This window comes from Ciona intestinalis, chromosome 3 (genome assembly GCF_000224145.3).
Source record: "Ciona intestinalis chromosome 3, KH, whole genome shotgun sequence".
Taxonomy (NCBI): Eukaryota; Metazoa; Chordata; class Ascidiacea; order Phlebobranchia; family Cionidae; genus Ciona; species Ciona intestinalis.
The window spans coordinates 2,829,838-2,849,598 of NC_020168.2; the positions used below are offsets into that span (position 1 = coordinate 2,829,838).

At 35.4% G+C, this 19,761-nt stretch overlaps 6 protein-coding genes across 6 annotated transcripts in view; 2 read left to right on the forward strand and 4 right to left on the reverse strand.

The window, feature by feature from the left end:
* Positions 1-312, forward strand: part of LOC100177625 (MAP kinase-activated protein kinase 5) — a 1,843-nt gene extending 1,531 nt beyond the window's left edge. The window contains exon 2 of the mRNA XM_026833661.1: positions 263-312. Within this exon, the coding sequence (XP_026689462.1) occupies positions 263-312 (50 nt within the window). The remainder of the gene's footprint in view (positions 1-262) is intronic.
* Positions 313-1,051: 739 nt separating this feature from the next.
* Positions 1,052-2,472, reverse strand: LOC113474125 (protein CLEC16A-like). Its single transcript, XM_026833830.1, has 3 exons — positions 2,294-2,472; positions 1,581-1,709; positions 1,052-1,213 (listed from the first exon to the last, which is right to left on the reverse strand). Exons 1-3 carry the CDS (start codon positions 2,362-2,364, stop codon positions 1,072-1,074), a joined length of 342 nt encoding a protein of 113 aa, XP_026689631.1. The 5' UTR covers positions 2,365-2,472; the 3' UTR covers positions 1,052-1,071.
* Positions 2,473-2,922: 450 nt separating this feature from the next.
* LOC113473991 (MAP kinase-activated protein kinase 5-like) lies at positions 2,923-4,662 on the forward strand. Its single transcript, XM_018811139.2, has one exon. The coding sequence runs from the start codon at positions 2,960-2,962 to the stop codon at positions 4,358-4,360; it is 1,401 nt and encodes a 466-aa protein (XP_018666684.1). The 5' UTR covers positions 2,923-2,959; the 3' UTR covers positions 4,361-4,662.
* LOC100185509 (cytosolic 5'-nucleotidase 1A) lies at positions 4,652-9,195 on the reverse strand. Its single transcript, XM_002127149.4, has 7 exons — positions 8,985-9,195; positions 8,658-8,825; positions 7,961-8,090; positions 6,698-6,820; positions 6,387-6,550; positions 6,049-6,210; positions 4,652-5,563 (listed from the first exon to the last, which is right to left on the reverse strand). The coding sequence occupies exons 1-7, from the start codon at positions 9,126-9,128 to the stop codon at positions 5,369-5,371; spliced, it is 1,086 nt and encodes a 361-aa protein (XP_002127185.1). The 5' UTR covers positions 9,129-9,195; the 3' UTR covers positions 4,652-5,368.
* A 1,769-nt stretch (positions 9,196-10,964) lies between these two features.
* LOC100177639 (secretagogin-like) lies at positions 10,965-14,854 on the reverse strand. The gene is made up of 10 exons (XM_002127105.4): positions 14,690-14,854; positions 14,530-14,600; positions 14,279-14,368; positions 14,125-14,214; positions 13,483-13,539; positions 12,857-12,937; positions 12,361-12,462; positions 12,005-12,064; positions 11,712-11,780; positions 10,965-11,288 (listed from the first exon to the last, which is right to left on the reverse strand). Exons 1-10 carry the CDS (start codon positions 14,775-14,777, stop codon positions 11,166-11,168), a joined length of 831 nt encoding a protein of 276 aa, XP_002127141.1. The 5' UTR covers positions 14,778-14,854; the 3' UTR covers positions 10,965-11,165.
* Positions 14,855-15,776: 922 nt separating this feature from the next.
* On the reverse strand, positions 15,777-19,731 carry LOC100183191 (kinesin-like protein klp-20). Its single transcript, XM_002121404.5, has 4 exons — positions 18,224-19,731; positions 17,060-17,775; positions 16,560-16,690; positions 15,777-16,194 (listed from the first exon to the last, which is right to left on the reverse strand). The coding sequence occupies exons 1-4, from the start codon at positions 19,700-19,702 to the stop codon at positions 15,806-15,808; spliced, it is 2,715 nt and encodes a 904-aa protein (XP_002121440.3). The 5' UTR covers positions 19,703-19,731; the 3' UTR covers positions 15,777-15,805.
* Positions 19,732-19,761: the final 30 nt, after the last annotated feature.

Consider the following 19,761-nt stretch of genomic DNA (forward strand, 5'->3'; position numbering starts at 1 on the left):
ACCGCGATAGCTAAATGATGGAACGGTTTGTGCAAATATTTTTAAAAATGCATTTTCCTAACACCCACTATACTAATTTGACACAAATCATGTCACAAGAAACCTTTATGCGGTGAATTTAAAATGATATTACATTTATTACAACGACGTATCAAATCGGCAGAAACAACTGATAAGTTTTACGCACGTTCATCGTGGATTAAAAATGTAACGATGATTACGTCATAATGCCTTTGATAAATCCCTACATATTTTGAGCCAGCAACCAAGAATAGTTTAAACTTTGAATGCATGTATATTGCGTTTATGTGAATTTTAATTGGTGCAAATATAAGAGCGAGGAGCGACGCTCAGTAAATTGGTACCAACGCAAATTGTAATATATTATTACAAAGTATCTTTCCGGCCAAGCTTGGACAGAAGCCAAAAAACATCTTTGTTGGCACCGCACGAGAACCAGAGTTTCATTACGTCATTTTTCACGAGAATAAATTCACAATGATTGCTTCGCTTGTTATGTGTTAAATTGTATGCTACCACATGCGTCTTCCTTTATTTCCTATGCCGGCGCAGAGCGTAAAAATGTGACGCTCATACATGATGTTTCGATCTCGTGGTTCGTTGGGCAGTGGGCACATTCCTCCCAATTGTTACGTAATGAAATGTCATAGTTAATATTTATGTTGCAATAAGACGAAACAATTAAGCGCACAATGACCAAATTGCAGCACGGCAATGTTTGTTGCTTGATCGAATTCGTTAGCTGATAATTACGAACACGCAACGAACATAAAACATTAGATCGCAGCTTTAACAACCGTTTCTATGTGGTGATGGTTAGTAATACGCTTTATAACAAGATTTGGTAGCTTGGGTGACAGACGCACGTAAAACATAATATGTCCAGATTTTCTATAAAATTAAACGATCACCGTCCGGATTTACAACTTTTACAATCCTGAAAAGATCCAAACATGTATAATGTATATATATTAGACTTGATTCTTTTAATGCTATTATTTAGTTTATAATCAATCAAACATTGCCTTTAAATGTAACATGCATATAGAACTACTTACACAAAGAAGTTTCATGCTGAAGATTTTCAAAAAGTATATTTAGGGTTTGAAGTAGTTGCACACACACATAGTTGCCAGAATTTTGCTCCAGAATGTTCAGAAAAAACAGGAACATATTCTTTTCCAAGTAAAACCTGTGAAAATTGTATATAAAACTATAGGATTTAAAATAACCAATGCACATTATGTAAACTGACCAGGATAATAAAATATAGCATAGCTTTAATTACTACAAATCTGAATGATCAATATCAATAATATATAATTTATATATATATTGTTTTGTGAAGAGAATAAATATTAAGTAGCTAGTAAAACAAATATATATTAAAAAGAGCAGAACTTTGGACTTTTGTTAACACTTACGAATGCATGAGCAGTAAAATTTTGTACTGAAGAAATATAAATAGCCTACAGGTTCTTTACATAATGTAGAAACAGAGACAGAGACAAATAGTTCAAGATGTACAACCACAGCATTATGGTATAAACGTTGCTTACTCAAATACTGAACTATCATTTTGATCTCCCCAGATCAGGATTTCTGCCATCGATCGAAGAGCTTCAACAATTAAAGATTTGTTACTTTCTGTTACAGTCTGATTTTTGGTCAAAACATGATGAAGGTATCTGAAATTTATTAAAATAATAATTTAAACAGGCTTATAAAAATTTGGCTCTTGCCTAAAATAAATGCAATAGCATAGTATGATTTATTTTTAATTTTGTGCCATTTGTGCTTTTTTTAATTAGCACAATTTAATTATGTTAACCTGACAGTGTGACGTGTCTTAATATTCGACTATTTAACAAAAATATTTCGATTTTCGACCACAGATAAGCACCATAGACAGTGCCACGATTAACCAACTATTTAGATAGGTTCATGATTATTAGACTAAGACTATACAGGTACTGTAAGAGCATCATACATAATACATGATTTAATACCAGTACCAAACATCAATAACCAACAGACAATACTACAATATCTCTTTACAAACACCAATACACATTTAAAACATTGGAACCAGTGAAAAGTTCTCTGGTACATTACAGATTAGGCTGGTGGAAAGTGTTAGAGGTTGGTAGTTTTATGGGTTAGTTAGGTGCGTTTAAAAGGTTAACAATTATTCAAAAAATGCTTAAATAAAAAATGCATTTAAAAGATTAAAATAAATATTCAGAAAATTAACAAAAAAACAGATGCGTACTTGAGATGTTCCAAAGAATGCGGATTTTTGGGTGGCTTTGGTCCTCCGAGCCAACCACGACGTTGCAGCATCTTTATTATTTGTATCCAATACGTTTAGTAAGTTTTAGTCACACAATTTTGTCATAAGGGTGTATAACAACTGCGACGCAATATCCTCTCTACAAATAAACAGTACCTGTGATACATCATTTTAAACACGCGATACCATACACATATAATAAAAAAGAAATCTAATGCAACACACATTATTCTCTAGTCATAGACTCATAATGAAGTTCTGTAAATGCACACTGCACAGGTACACAAATTACGTGCACAAAGGTGAGAGATCGCCTTTGTCTTGCCTTTTTCTTACACTTTACCTTTTTCTTTCGTTAACGGGAGGGATAGTCGTCTCATTGTGGTCTCATGCGGCGATTAACAATGACAACTGACCACTTAAACTTTTGTACTAGTTAAAAGTGTTTTGACAGTGTAAACTGTAAAATTTGTAGTGTATAGAAATGTACTGAACCATGTTGCCTATGTTTGTTTTCTTCAATTTTTTCCTCGACATATATATTGTATGATTTATGGGTGCATTGTACGTAAAGCAAGATTTTGTTTTATGAACAGTTGTATTTCTTTGAACAGATAGTTTTAATTTATTATTAACCGTATCACAATGAATGTTGATATGAAACTGGAGCCAAAAACAACATCTATTACTGACGAATATGACGTTGATTGGAACCAAAAACTAGGAACAGGTATTTCTGGCCCAGTTCGTGTGGCAACAAAACGCAGCACTGGTGATAAATACGCGATTAAGGTTGTTGTCGATCGGCCAAAAGCCCAGCAGGAAATCCAGATGCATTGGATGTGTAGTGGCCATCCACATGTAGTTAATTTGTATGAAGTTTATCGCAATGAGCTTCAGTTTCCTGGTGAATCCGAATCCCAGTCACGTTTGTTGCTTGTGTTAGAATTGATGGATGGAGGAGAACTCTTCTTTCGCATCAGCAAGCAACATGGCTTTACTGAGCGGCATGCAGCAGCCACTACCATGCAGATAGCGCTTGCAGTACAGCATCTACATAGTTTAAATATCGCTCACAGAGACTTAAAACCAGAGAATCTGCTTTATAAAGACTCATCTGATGAGTCACCCATTAAGCTATGTGACTTTGGCTTTGCAAAACTTGATAATGGTGACTTGATGACCCCACAGTTTACACCCTATTACGTTTCACCACAAGTTCTGGAAGCGCAACGACGACACAGAAGAGAGCGATCTAGTGTATCTGTATCGTCACCTTATACTTATGATAAAAGCTGTGACATGTGGTCTTTAGGAGTTATCATTTATATCTTACTGTGCGGTTATCCCCCATTTTACTCTGAGCACCCTTCTTCTCGTCGAGCAATAGACCGCAGCATGAGGCGTAAAATTATGAATGGAACCTATAATTTTCCAGAGCGAGAGTGGGAAAGGGTTTCTGAACCAGCCAAAGACATTGTTCGTAAACTTCTCTGTGTTGATCCCCATGAACGCATGAGTATTGAAGACCTAGTTCAGCATCCTTGGTTAAATGAAGAGGTTCCAGACACTCTACTTCAGTCACCTGTGTTCATGTCCAACAAGGCAAACATGCAAGATACAATTGCCCTTCACTCTTCGCATGTACGTAATATGAGGATACCTGATCGGCCAAGTAAGTTAAAACCTGTTGAATCTGCCGTGAATCCAATTTTAGTGAAAAGACAACAGATCATGCGTCAAGGAGAAGAAGGAAGAAAGATGCATTCACCATCTCCACCTCCACCACCTCCTCCATACATAAAAGCAGTACGTGATGTGATTGCTTGCTGTCTCATCCCCAAGATATCTTTAAACACTGAAGAAAAGAAGACTGCATTGATTGATGCAGTAGCTAGGGCTGTGAAAGAATGGTCAGAAAATGAAGAACTAATGTCTGCTTTAAAAGAACAGTCTTGGAATGGAACAAGCTTTAACGATGAAGTTAACACTTACGAGCTTGGATGTGCATTAAAGGCTCTTCTGAAAGGGGAACAGAAGCATTGATGTGCATGTGCAGCTGCTTTGTTTTAAGCTTCATATTTTGTGCAAAGGGAAACTTGTAATGGGGTTAGGTACTATAGTTTCAATTTCATCAAAAAATATCATTTTGTCAATCTTTTTAATGCTTTATTTTACTGAAATCACCATCATTGACCTGTATACATGTTTATTTTACTGAAAACTGACACATCTTATTTATGAACTATTGAATATCAAACATTATTTCACTCATATCTCCCTATTTCTGTTTCAACTTTATTCATCTTAATCTTTTAATTTAAATAAAACTTTTGTGTGAGAGTTTTTTTATTGACTTACTTTATTGCAGGTGCAGGTTTTAAGAATATGTTAAGCAAATAATATCTTATTATATATATTTGTTAATATACTGAATACATATGCATAATGCAGTCAGGGAAACCAAACATGAATGATCGGTGGAAGCAAACTAAAATCTGTTGCACAAAAACACATCATTTGCAGCTCTTGACAAGAATAATAGGGATATAATATATATATTACAATAAAATACATAGCTGTAAATACTTAAATACCATTTGAAAGCACATGGCAGTGTCGTTACATAAAAAGTGCAGTATTATGTTTAGTTCTAAAATCATAAGCAGTACAACTCCATATAAAACAGTGATACCCGTCCAAGTTATAAAAGTATCGCAATGGGACAAGTATAAAAACTACTTTCAACCAAAATTGAACAACAATCCAAGTTCGATATTTTTTAAATTATTACATACTGAGCACTACTTTGATTTGTAATACGATTATATACCTTAGGAAAAATTCAATTTTTTTATTAATTATACTAACCACACTTTGATTTGTAATATAATTATATACCTTACGAAAAATGGAAAAAGCTATAAAAAGGAACATTGCTTGGAATGTGATTAAAATTAAATGTAAAATCAAGTGCATCACAAATTACACACATTGCATACATCAACATTGCTGTAAAATCAAGTAGACTGAAACATGCTTGGAATCGAAACACTACTTTCCAGTATGTTTCTGTGCGATTCCATAAGGCACATGAGCAGCTTTAACCCCGTATTCAAGACCACTATCAACATTACGCTTTTGATCATCAAAAAATAAATGTGGTTTAATTTTTTCCAAGATTGGCCCTTTTGGAGCACCAGCCAAGAACAAAGCTTCATCAATATCTAATCCCCACAATCGCAGCGTCTGAAAATGGATTAAATTTGTTATTACAATTGAAAACTAATATTGACTGTAGTCTGGAGTTTAATTTGAGATGTACTTTGTTCTGTGTCTATTTCATCACCATTGAACAACTTCGGCAAAAATGCAACATATCAATTTTATACCATAATCTATTTATAGGTGTAGTGTACTAGTAGTGTTATGATCTATTAAAAACTCTTACCCTATTGTAGCTTATGAATGATTGGTTTGTTAGTATTCTACTATACTCAATACACATTTGTGTTATCTTAAGCACTGGTAAACGCAAACAGTTTAATAATGTACAGAAGTAATGGTCTTGAAAATGACTATTAGATTTCCTATTTTCATATGAAAGTAAAACATTACACCTTACTGCACAACATTAGAATTTATAGAGAGAACAGTGGAACTCATGAACTATTGAATTGTGTTAACATGGTAAACAAAACAACCATGTTACGTTTCATTACCTAGTTACCCACCCTGAGTGCACGTAGGCCAGAGCTGGCAGCACTTCTTGCAGTAACAAGGTAAGTCCTTATCGGGCAGTTTTCAATTATACCACGATCTGTGAACTTCTTTTTCACATCACCAAGAACCATAGCAAACTTTTGTAAAGGGCCTATTTCAAGAGGCTGATCCGCCTAAAGTAAATAAAATACAATTTTGTTAAAAAATAAGTGAACGTGTAGTGAAAAAGGAAGTATGTATAGATATGATATAATTTAGGCTTAGAGAAAAACATTGGGTACACCTGTTTACTACAAGGAAAATATATTGAAGTGTAATAAGTGAACATTCATATACTTTGAGCATTTACCTTTTCTGCTTCATTTTCAAAGAACTTTGTGAGACCATGTTCTTTGGCAATAATTTCAGATTCGTCTGAGAATAAAACTGCATCTCCATCAAAGGCAATCCGAAGTTGTTCACAACTTGATTGGACAGCACCATCCCCAGAAAATACAGTAGCAGCTGCAATTCCTGAAACCAATTACATGTGTAACGAATTAATAAACCTATTTCACCTTCCATAGCCAAAAAAAAAATTAAATATTTAATGTTAATACCACTGACCAAAAAAACATACGGTTTACATTCAGAACACATAGTTTAACTTTAAGCTCCCACCTTCATTTAAAGCTTCCACAACATTATCAGAGTCAGCAGATAAATATAAATCAGTTCCATAAGCAGCCAAGTAACCGGTGACACTTTTGCCCGCTGTCAAGCATATCCTTTCAATAGTAAGAGCTAAAAAAAAGGTAAAATACTTTAGTTTATATAGTAGTTTCTTTTAATGTTTTGAATATTGAAACTCATATTACCTGTGCTTAAAATGTATTATAGTTTATTCAAGTTGGTCATCAGAATATTTATTGTTGAAATAAAATGAGTAATAATAAGTGAACTCAAACCAGAAATTAGTAAATTTCTACAGTCTACAATAAAGCTGCCTACCTTTTTTATACCCATGTGGCAGCACTGGCAGGATAACAACAGTCTGACTGTCATAGTAACTATTACAACACGTTCCATCTATGATTTCATACACTCTTTATATGTAGTGTTTGACTGTGCTTTGAGCACAGATTTAATGAAATATTAAATGGCTGGATTTTGTAATGATAACAGCTGACGCAGCCTGGTATGTGCTGTATTCTGTGACATAACAATGCTTGCATAAACCAAATGCAATGGTTATAACAATTTTTGTAGCGTGGAGACACTTGCGTAATAATTATAACAATGCTGAGAGTTTGCCTTGGTGGTGTAAAATATAACTTTCCGTCTTCGTAAAGAATGATAAAATAAAATTTATTTTGTCTTTTCCGTCACGTTAATGAAGAACGGGAGAGTTTACAAAAGCGAAAAGACAGGTAGTAACGGTAAAAGAACAGTTGTTAAAACACACTTATTCATAAAAAAAGGAAATATTGTTTTGGAGAAAGTGGGTGACCGTTACACCCTATTCGTGCACATGTTTTACGCTATATAAGCCCTTCCAGTTGCTGTGCGGGCTGGCAGACAAGCTGTTTAATACTTGGCTGTTCTCCCTGTTTTGTTTAGCTTAAAATTGTTTAAACTTTGGGTTTTCGGCATATTGTTCTGGAATCCTTACTGTTTTTCTGGAGTTGAACTGAGACAGTGTGGCTGTGCAAGCTATGCAATCTGTACGCTAGAACAAATCAACCATGACTGGTTGACTGCACCTCCTAACTATTCGCTGCCCTTGAGATGGGTGGTAATCTGATTTTTACTGCACTAATGGTAGCAGCATTAAGCCTCTAACCAAAATCGCCTTGCCTAAAGTTGGTGCACTAACCAAAATAATTGTGCCAATGTAGTTTAGACATGTCACATGTGCATGTCGATATGTCGTGAACAACTCACCATGATAGTTGATGGAATTGATCAAGGCAACACCAATTTGTGCAGAGTTATTGCTCATTAACACAACATCAAACAAATGCTTTTCATTTGGGTCAAGTTCAAGCAATCTCAGGTTAATGCAAGTCAATGCCTAGGTCGTAAAATAATCATATTTTTAATTGTTAGTTAAAATTGAACCAAAAAATGTCGATGTTTGGTAAAGAATATTATTAATACATGCTGATGACCGAGAACTAGCCTAAGCATTTATTTTCTTCCATGTGGGGATGACTGATTTTTTTTAAGCTGTTGCCTGTGGGAAGCTATTTTTGTAATTACATAATCAGACTAGATTTTGATTCGCAATAAAACTGGTTGGGCTACTTGTTGACTGAATAATTATTTGGGTAATTTTATTCATAGTTTTAAACACATCAGATTTTATTCACGAGATGTTTACTTCTCAGGTCATTGGCATAAAAAAATCAAAAAAATATTCACCCACAAAGTAACATACGTGGTAACTCATAAGCTGGCACTAGATGTTAAACCTGTGTGATAACGACTGTCGTTGCAGGCCACACGAGAGTAAAGTAAGTTACATTCATTCATGTTTTATTAATCTAATATATTCACATGTATGAAAGGGGTTTATTTGAACCAACATAACCCATAAAATAAGTTTTTTAGTTCATATTTAATTTTAAGGAAAAATTACCTGGACGAATGGGAAGGCACTTCCAGGTTTTAATGGTTCATTTTCACGACTGATCATGTGCTTAAGGTAGCTCGAGAGGCCTTGTTCACTGTATATTTTCCTTTCTTCAGTCATGTCAAACAAGGCACGAGATGACAGAGCAATAATTATGGCAGTTTCTGGTTTTGGCTGTCAACATAAGTGCAGGTGTCTTAAAATTTATGTTTTATGTTAACTTTCCTTGAAAATGAACAAACTTGATGTATCACAAACTGCATAGTTTTGTAACCAATTAAGCAAAGAGTATATTATTTAAATGAACTTCATCAAAAACTACTTTTAACTCACAATTTTCCATCGCCTTGTTGCGACAGGACTGACAGGTCGTACATACTTTGCAGGAATCTTTGGAACATTTAGATTTGACAGGTTGTTGTTAATCTCATTAAGCTCTTCATCTACTTCGTTGTCGCTTATATCTTCTTTGCTCATTATGTGTTAAGTAAATATAACAAATTACCGCTGTAATATTAAATTAATGTTTAAAGTTTTATAAAACAATAACAGGCAAATGACATCATCGATGTTTAGGTATTTATGATGACCAGAGCTATAGAAATACCGAGTAGTCCAACCCATTGTTACGTAAAACACAAATTGAACGGCAATTTGGGTCCAAAATAACACAGTAGGTATAGGGAAAATGTCTGTTTTTCGGTAAATTACAGAAAAACTTGGGCCTAAAAACAAATTTAAAGGTTGAAAAATGTAAAAAACATGTGTTATTTGTTTTCTGTGTCAAAAAAAGTCAAAAATTAGAATTAGAAGCGGTTGATTTGCGACATTTTAGTCATTTAATGCGGCTATATTTATACATTTTTTCTAAAAAATGTTTGGTAAGGTAAATAGAAGCTGTTTTACACCTTCCCACAATAGGAGAACACAAACAAAACTTAACAAGTTCGTTTAAACCCATTGTCAAAGTCACCACTTTTGCTCTATTTTGGACACACATAGACGGCAGTTGGACTACTCGGTGTTTGTACGACTCTGATGATGACATGCAAGTTTTTTGCAGACGCATAAACTAGATACAAGAGAACTGGGCTCTAATGAATAGGCACGTTTCGTAATAAACTGATTGACAAAGACGGAGATACAGTTGCTTTGTCGATTAAGACCTCGGTCTATGCATTTTCGTATATGTTTTAATAAATCACTTCTATTATCTCATACGTCGTTTCCGTTTCATGTGACTCACTGCTAAATGTTGTAAATATCTCGTGTCATTCGGGCGCGATATGTAGGCTACCTATAGACGTTACATGTTCATAACCCTCGTCGTTGTGCTGAAGTATTGGTATATACAGCCCCTTTTGTTAGGAAGGAAGTGCATATTATTTCTAAAATATAAATTCAACTAACTGTTTGCCACAGGTATATCTTAAAAATCTATTGTAGCAACCTCTTTTTTTATGAAACAAGACAATTTCGATACTGTAAATACTGGTGTCGTGATATATTTGTTCCTACTGTTGGATTTAGGAAGTGGGGTATTGCGCATGCGAAGTCGCCGCGCATCGAACTAAAACAACATAAAATATGGCAGAAGGTCGGAATAAATACACTGTGAGACCTATTGAATATAGGCCATTTGCTCTGTTTCAGAGAGTTTTATTTTATCTACACCGTTGGCATGGCTGTGTCTGATTACGTCAGACATCATGCTGTGCGGATAATTACCATTCATGAAACAAACAGCTCAATCACTTCGTTGTCACTTCAGAGACTTGCTTAAATATATAGTAGAGTGGGGGAAGATGGGACACCTTTTTTGTCTGTTTTCTCATTCCATTAGGTAGAAAACAAAGAAAATTCAAAGATTTTTAAAACCGTATCTTCACGACTTCCATAGACCGTTGTTATTTGTTTAAAACACGATTAGTATATTTGGATATTACGTGCTAAAGGTGTCCTATCTTCCCCCACAGTACTGTATCACTTTCGCCGAACAGTTGTTGGGCACGTAATGGGTATATTAAATAGGTATTTTTCAGTCAAATGCCGTTCGTCTGGTTCTTGCTTTATTAGTAAGTAATTTACGATTACTTCCCAGTCAGAAGCGATAGGTCGAAAATGCACGTAACCCTTAATTAACTGATTGCATTTGATATTTGACTAGTGTAACTCCATCACCGACACAGTCATTCCCTGACTACGTTTTGCAACAGCTTTAAGCCACACGGACTCACCACCCATAGTCGTTGCAACACGAGTACACCATACGTTTCGAAACGCATTTATTCGTTTAAGTGGGTGTATTTGGAGTTCACACGCTGTTTGTGCGTTTATTAATCTGCACTTTTAAATAAGCCGAAACCACGATAAAAAAACGAACCACAATAACATGCGATAAAACTATTCAAGACAAGCAACATGGACGATCAGCAAAATACAACCTATGGATGTTTTTGTTTACAATTTTAAACACGCCGCCACAAAATGTAGTTGTGTAAACATTCGCAGCTTTCAAATATGAACTGACAAACAGACTGCGAGTTCGGACTTTTGAATTTTTCCATCTCCATTTACGTCACAATGGTTCAGTACAGATGCTTTGACGTCATCGAGCTCACTTGCAGTAAGGGGACCCTGTAAAGTGAGTATCTGGTAACTGTAGAAAAATGCTACAACTACCTGATTACGATAAAACATTGTTAAAACTCACGAATTATAAAAAAAAACACACCAAGGAATGTACAGTTACATATATAGGATCTTTGTAGGCTTACAATATATATAGTAGGATGGGGGAAGATGCGACACCTTTTCATTCTATTTTCTCGTTCCATTTGGTAAACAAGGTACATTCAAAATATTTTAAAACCGTATGCTCACGATATTAAGTGACAAAGGTGTTTCATCTCCCCCCACCCTACTATACAAGAAGTTGTGAAATAAATACTGCAAAATCTATTTCTTAGTCCATCGAAGTAATATATATAACACTAAAAATGCGTATACGAAGACATTAGCGGAATGTATTTAAATAGCCCATCAATTAATGCAACATACCCTAATGGTTTCCATCATGTCTTTAACGAAACCATCAACTTCTACTCCTTCCAGTGCACCGGTGTTGCTCTATATAGAACATATAAAAACTATTTAGTAAGAGGAGGGACGATACGTTAGTGTGCTATATACGTCGTAGACCACATTCTAGAACCCTAAATAAACGCTCTGTGTTATGACAAGTTCGTTACAATATTTCTTAACAATTCCTGTTGCAAAGTATAACTCTATATGAATATAATATAAAACAATTCATGATGAACAGTAAAACCGGTAGGTCCAAGCCATTGCACCTGGTCATAATGTTGGAAAATTTTCTCAAAATCTTGTTTTCTTTGTTCCGCGGAGCCGTCCTGGAATAAAAAAAAAAGTTTAGACTTAGCCACGGATCGACGTCAAAAGCAATATTGAAATATTTTACTTTAATAAACAGCAATTTAGTATATTACTATATGGGGTAAGATAGGACCGCTTAGGACATAATACTGAATATCCTGATCGTGTTTTAAACAATTAACAACGGTGTATGGGAGTCGTGAGAATAATGTTTATAATTCTTTAAATGTTCTTTGTTTACAACCAAATGGGTCGAGTAAAGAGAATGTGAAGGCGTCCCATCTTCCCCCACCCGACTCTAATAATTTTTCACCTCGATTCGAAATTGTAGAAGAAAATTCTTAGATACGTTTACAAGCCTGGCCATATCTTGTAAAGTTAGAAGACCGTCGCTGTTGAGATCAAACAAGGCCATCTGCAGAGAAAAAAAGCTTGATTTTTTTTTCATTATAAAAATTGATTATACTTCCATATATAGCGTTGCATTATCGATCCCATCTTCCAATTAGAGAGCAGAAATTAATTCATTTAAAAGGTTTTCTAATTTGACTGTATAATTACTTTGCGCCAATTGGTTTATGATCTTTAATATAGTAGGGTGCTGGGGGAAGATAGGACACCTTTTCATTCAGTTTTACGTCCCATTTGGTGGAAAACAAAGAACATTTAAAGAAATATAAAACTGTATCCTCACGACTTCCATAAACCGTTGTTATTTATTTAAAACACGAATTTTTGGATATAATGTTCTAAAGGTGTCTCGTCTTTCCTCACCCTACTATATCACAGACTCAAAATATGTAACTCACAATAGATGAAGTGTATTCGTCAACTTGATCAGCTGTTACGGATTCACACCCGGAGGCAGTTATATAATCTGATACGAAATTCTGAAAAAGCATACGTATACATAGTTATTGTTTAAAAGTGAAGGTATTTTGCAACATAAACGGAAACAAATGCTATAAATCGTAAAAGCTTCCAACACCTAATTGTCGGCACGTGTTTTTTAGATTTGTCTAATGTTTGTCGAGTAATGGTTCATTTGTAAGGATGTAAATAGACAGACAACTTCTCATACAGTAAACAACTTCAAAATCTCATCTTAAAGCGATGTTTCTTTCCACGAATTCAAAAAAAGATGGCGCAAGAACAATAATATTACGCTAGTATTGTAATAGGGCACGAGTGTCGTGACAGTTATCGATATTGTGCGACACATCTGAAGGCGACGAATCAATTCATCAAATATTTATTTGAGCATCACTCACACACGACGCGCAATACTGGCTGATGTTTAAACACAAAATATTCCCGCGTTGGATATTTTAATGCAGGAAAGCGATAGAAACGTTTCCAACACATCGAACATTAAATTCATACAATTACGATAATTTCATGTATAGCAAAACTCATTAAAAAACTGATTCCTTACCCGAAGTTCAGCTTTGTTTAGGAACCCACTACGGTTTTTGTCATATCGCCTCCAAATCTGAAAGGCAAAGAATACAATATAGAAAACAAAACAAATTTACAATGATCTCTTTCATGGAGGATTAATCAATATATCGAAAAACGACATGTTCGACGAGTTAATTAAAACATCGAGAGATTCAATACATTAATATTCGCCAGACTCGTTTGCCAGTTGGTTCGGACACAGTAAACAACATTACAAATATAGAATTTCTGCTTGTTGGGTAAACGAAAACAGTTTGATGCCTAAGCTGTTAAATACTGCAGAAAAACATACCATCATTCCACGGCCCATCTTGCCCCAGTACCACAATATAACTACAATTAATTAAGAACAATAATCAAAATCATCAAACGTGTAATGTTTGCTCTTTGCTGAACAATTCCCTTTCATTTAATGTCAACCACACCCAATAGTCACCGCTGCACTTAGGATATCAATATTGCATGATGCGCTGGGCAAGGAAGACGAAGGTTTATGAGTTATAGAATACTAAAAGCAGGCGATAGGTGTAACAAATGGGTATCAATCACCAATGTCATAACAAAACGCGCGGCAAACTACATAACGGTCTAATGAATTGTATATATATAACTTTACCTGCATAAATGTGACGCTTGAATTCAATGGAATTCGCCGTCGGAAAAACAAAAGGAATTCTTCATCTTCAGGTAACAGCATTTTTGCAAGCTACGAATTTTATTTGCGGGAGAATTAATAAATATTGCAAAAGAAAAAACCCATGAGTAGTTACCTCATTCATCGATATTCTACCGTCCTTTGCCTTATCGTATACTGCCATAAAGAGAGTTTTTACACTATTGTGCTCATCTTCACTAGGCTCCTGAATGGATACAAAATATGAAAAAGTTTACTGAGCACTCCAGCAAAACAAAAGTGGCAAAAGCTCGACAAATCATAAGAAAGCAAGTAAAGTTAGACGCGACTTGGTCATTATTTAATAAACGGTCCTATAAAGTAGATATATATTTATTGTCTAAACACCTTCTTAAGTAAATCCTTGGCAAGATCATAGAAAAAAGAATTGAGTTCGTTGCCTTCCATGTAACCACTTTCTGCGAAAATAAAATTTTTATAATAAAAGAATTATAAATTAAGCGACAAATACATCTCAGAGTAATCGTATTACTGTTGTTGTACTCACGGTTTATATCGAAACTTTTCCAAAGCTTTGCGAATTCTGTAGCTGTTATCTTGTTCAAACCTAAACTTCCGTCTATTGCATCCACCATGGCTACACTTTATCAGGATTCAAAACGATTTAATAAAATACTGTATGCTATACCGGCTGTGTTAACATTAAAAATAATTATTTAACCTTTAGCATCGGTGGCCACTAAATTGTCGAGATTTTTTTATGTTTAAATATTCGTATACAGCACCACAGGAATACGTGCGCTGTATCGACTAAGGATAGACACTTTGTAGTGCGCAGTGGTTGCGTTCACCGAAACACAATGGGGTGCATGAATATTTCATTACACCACACCAATGCAGGAAGCTTATAAAGAACCAGAACTGAATAGCCTAAACCTTCGTCTGACAGAATACGCAAACACATTAGATCGCGTTATATCCTTTACCAAAAACGTGTTGTCAAAAATGGGATATCCTGTAAAACTGATTGTCTCAAAGTAAAACCACTCAAAAACTAAATTGACCCTCAAACATGCTGCTGATGACGTTAACCAATTGCTATCACCTCAATACACCGTTTTTTAAATTACCATACACAATACTTGCACGCGTCTGCTGCAAGCCCAAACACGCTGACGGTCATCGCAGTTTTCAGTGATATACCACACGTGGTTACGTTTGTCCAACCGAAGGAGTTCTTCCTGCTTGTCAAAGCGCAACACAAAATAATTTATGATATTTGCGCAACAGATACCAGTAGGCATACGCTTTCTATTACAATAGCTTTGCGCCGCACAGCAATAATCGATTAGTGGAAAGTCATTAGCTTTGACGATCGCTGCTTTTAAACTGTAACACCATGTGAACTATTACTACAGTTAAGCTGCTAGTATCATACAAACAAATTTGTAAGGTGAATGGCAACTTCACTGTAACTGTAGGCTGTGGCTTCCTTTTAGTTCAGCTGCAGTGACATGCACACGTCACTATTTTCATATCGTGTTTCATATCGACCAGTTCCATGTAAAGAAGGAAACGACTTAGTGGAACTACTAGCTACACGGTTGTTTTCAACTGCTTGCCATGAAGTACAATTTTACAACGAAGCGTATGGTATATTTCGTCAATCGACTTTTAAATTCTTAATGTCGCCGAGTAGCGAGGGAACAGGCATTGGCGGTAACACGGGCGGGCCACGAGCGTGTGGCATTACTGCTTTATAAAATGACGACCACTTTTCTGGATCTCTTTTTCGCTGATCACGCAGCACCAGTTCTTGGTTCATGTATTCTTCGTAGTCGTTGTAAGGTTCGGTATTTACTTCGCCGCTAGATGGCGAAGCGAGCACAACTGGAAAGTTATGCCGCAGTTGGTCAAATTCGACAATGTGATAACCGACGCGATTGGCCTTCTGCTCATACGTTTCTTGCGTACGAAGTCCCTTAAAGAAACACTTTACAAGATTCAGCATGGTTTTAGAACCTTCAATTTTGACATAAATGTCTTTAATTCCTGAAAGCAATATAATATTTATTAATCATCATTTAAAATACACCTTAAATTTTTTGTAGAAAAACAATAAAGCTAAGTTTTTTATTCAAGCATAAAATAAAATCCTTTTTCCAAAGCATACAAAAAAATGAATTCGGCAACTACCTAAAGTAATAACCAACAAAATCTCTCCAAAAAAATACACGATACATAGAAATGATAGAATTTATAGTGACACATTCCACAATGATTTTTCTTTCCAAAGCATACAAAAAAATGAATCGGCAACTACCTAAAGTAATAACCAACAAAATCTCCCAAAAAAATACACGATAGATAGAAATGATATAATTTATGGTGACACTTTCCACAATGATTTTTCTTACCAATTAGTTTGCACATGTCCCTTATTGCCCGGTGACATCTTAAACCATACCCAGCAGGTTGCTTCCTGATGTACATCCACGTTTTGTGATGATTCACATAAACATCTTCAAATACTGTTCTTTCCTCCCACCTGTATATTAAGCTTATTAGACATGTATTTCAACAACGTTTTAATAAATAAAACAGTTTTGAAAAAATGTGTAAATAGGAGTTCGTGAAGTAAAAGAAAACTATTACATATACATATAACAAAGTCTGTAGTTCAAATATTTTTATACAACAACAAAAAAAAACCTAAAAAAAATTATTTAATAGTTTGGGAACTAGAAATGGTCAAAGTTGGGTAACCTTTTTTCTATGGAAAATCTATGCATTGTTGCACCGTCATTTTTATCTAAGCAGTTTGATTTTATAGTGTCGCATCCAAACAAATATTACCGAATGTATATTCAATAACTGTATTTTTTTAACTTGTTTATTATTGTGTTAAAAATCTAACCTTTCAAAAAACTGAAGACGATTGATCGCTTTTATCCTGGCTTTCCTCACTGATGATACGATAGTGGGAGCTGTAGCTCCACCTACTCCTATCAACCCGTTACCATTACCGATGGCAACACCTGATCGCATGGAGTAGATTCTTCCACGCTCCATGCTCATATGAGAAACACGCGCCACATTCAACAAGACACAGCTGAAGTCTTCATACGAATGACCTTCTGCAGGTTCAGGTGGACCAAACTTGAGTCCTCCCCACTGACCCCCTGTCCATCCACGATCAGCTGCAAACTTCTGTCTTTGTAATTTTTTGGCATTCTTATTCTCCTCTTGCTTGGCCAGGAATTCATTTTGTTCACTTTCTTCTCGCCTTCTGATCTTATTACCAAGGGGAGCATTCAGTCCTGGCCATTCCATACCAACAGTTCCCTCTCCTAATATCTTCCCCTTCCCCAGGTCAATTTTCTTTTTTACAACAGCACGTTTGCCTCTGCCAGATCGCTTTGTTGTGGGAGAGGTTGATTTCCACAATGTGTCAGCAGGAAGACTTGACATGAAACTGGATTTGTATCGAACAGCATACTGAGAAGGACAGCCGCACTTTGAAACCAGCACCAAATGGTGAAACTGCCGAATCATACTGTGCCCAACATACAGAACATGTACCAGTGCAGTTAACTTATTTTTACCTAATTTTAATTGTTGATCATCAGTTGCCTAAAATGGCAGTTATGTAATGCAGTGCCTTATAACATTTTGTACAAATATAAACTGTATACCTAAATATATTGGTGGAACTCTGCATGCAACTAATCCATGCTACAAATCAAATGAAATACACCATAGTTGTACTCGGACAATACAATCTACAATCGTGTCAAAATAGAAAACACATTTGAAATTTATACAGAAGTTCAATCATTTCATGCAGAATGAAAAGAGCTTATTTTACATCAACAAGCACTAAAAAATCCTGAAGGCCTAGTTTATGGAATCGCACAGAAACTGGCCTACACAATGTAATAAAGTAATAAAGTCTTCATACATGTTTTGGCTTTACATATACACTTACACTGTATCTAAGTAGTAAATTTACATTTAGAAATAAAGCAACCATCTGTTTTGAAAAGGACAATTAAAAAAACAACATAAAACTTCAAACTTATTTCTTAACACTTAGTGTAAACACTTTACTAGTTTTTGATAATTTGCACTTGGGAGTAAGTACTAAGTTAGGATGCAAGCATTTAGAAGTTTGTTTCAGTTCCACAAAACATTCTGTTTCAGAAGATCTGTTATCACATACTGGAGGTTCTTTAAATTCTTCATTTTGATCAGATACAATATGTTCTTTGAAAAGTTTGAATTGAAAAGCAGAATCCCGGATATCCTTAATTGTTTCTATGGACGTTACATTCTTTTCGCTCTCATTTAATGACACAAGCTTTTTCTTTTTAGCAGAGACATGCTGCTTTGCAAGAATGGCCTTTTCCAGCATTTCTAACTTATGTTTCTTGGGATGTTGCTTGGTAGATGGATGTAAAAAGCTAGTTTCTACTATGTTTTCTTTACATTCTTCACTTATGTTTTGTTGCTTGGTGTCTTTTTGTGGTGCAAGTAAAGGTGCATCAGCAAACACCTTAACTCCAAATGGCTTGTTTACTACCTGCTTGGACTTGGAGGCAAAATTCAAAGCACTCTGGGTGTCTAATAAAGAAGAAAGTTCTGGTGATACATTCAACACAAGAGCAGTGTGTGAAGAGCCACCTAAAGAGTCTTGAAGAAGCCGTGTTAGTTTACTATCACGGTAAGGAATCCGTACTGGCTTGCTGGAACACAAAGCATCTACCACCTTACTTAAAACATGTAACGATGCATTGATTGCACCTGATTCCTTTAAACGGACGCCAGCATTACCAGTTCTTCTATTATCTTCAGATCCAGCCAAATCAATGATGGACAACTTTGCAACTTGACATTTTCCAGGAATAGTATTATTTTTTGAGTAAAGTTTGATGATAAGTATAGCATGTGAACGACTTGATCTTTCATTAAGCTTTGTTTTTTCCACTCTTCTATTTTTTGAGGCTGGTACAAACACACTCTCAAAACTTTCAAAATTATCAATAACTTTCTCAGTAATTCCGGGAATGATAATACTTTTATTTTTATCTTCTTTAAGAGTAAATGATTTCTTAGATGTAGACAGCAGGTCGAGAATATTCTCCTGGTATATCTCTATGTAAGACATTGAAAGTGTTTGGGCTCCAGGTTCATTGTTTTGTCGAACTCTGGTGAATAAACTCTGCATTACTCTCGGAATAAAACCGGGCGAATCATCGGTTCCAAGAATAGTGTGAGTTTTTCCTGAACCTGTTGGGCCGTATGCAAACACTGAAACATTCTCCAAATGTGTTAAAAACCGAGACATTTGAGGCTGCACTACAGTTCCAAAGATCTCTTCCTGGGAAGTATCTTCCCCAAACACTTGCTCGAATTGGTAATTGACCGTTTGAGTTGTGTTCCTCCAATTAATCATTTCAAGTTCTCTGCCAGACACTGCGCGGATGCAAGTCTCTTCCGGTTCTTGTCCTGGAGCATAAAAGACAGGACGTAGCCGCACATAAACCCGAATGCTACTCATATTTATAATATTTAATGTTAAAAATAGTGTGATCTGTGAATTAAGTTAATATTGGGTTT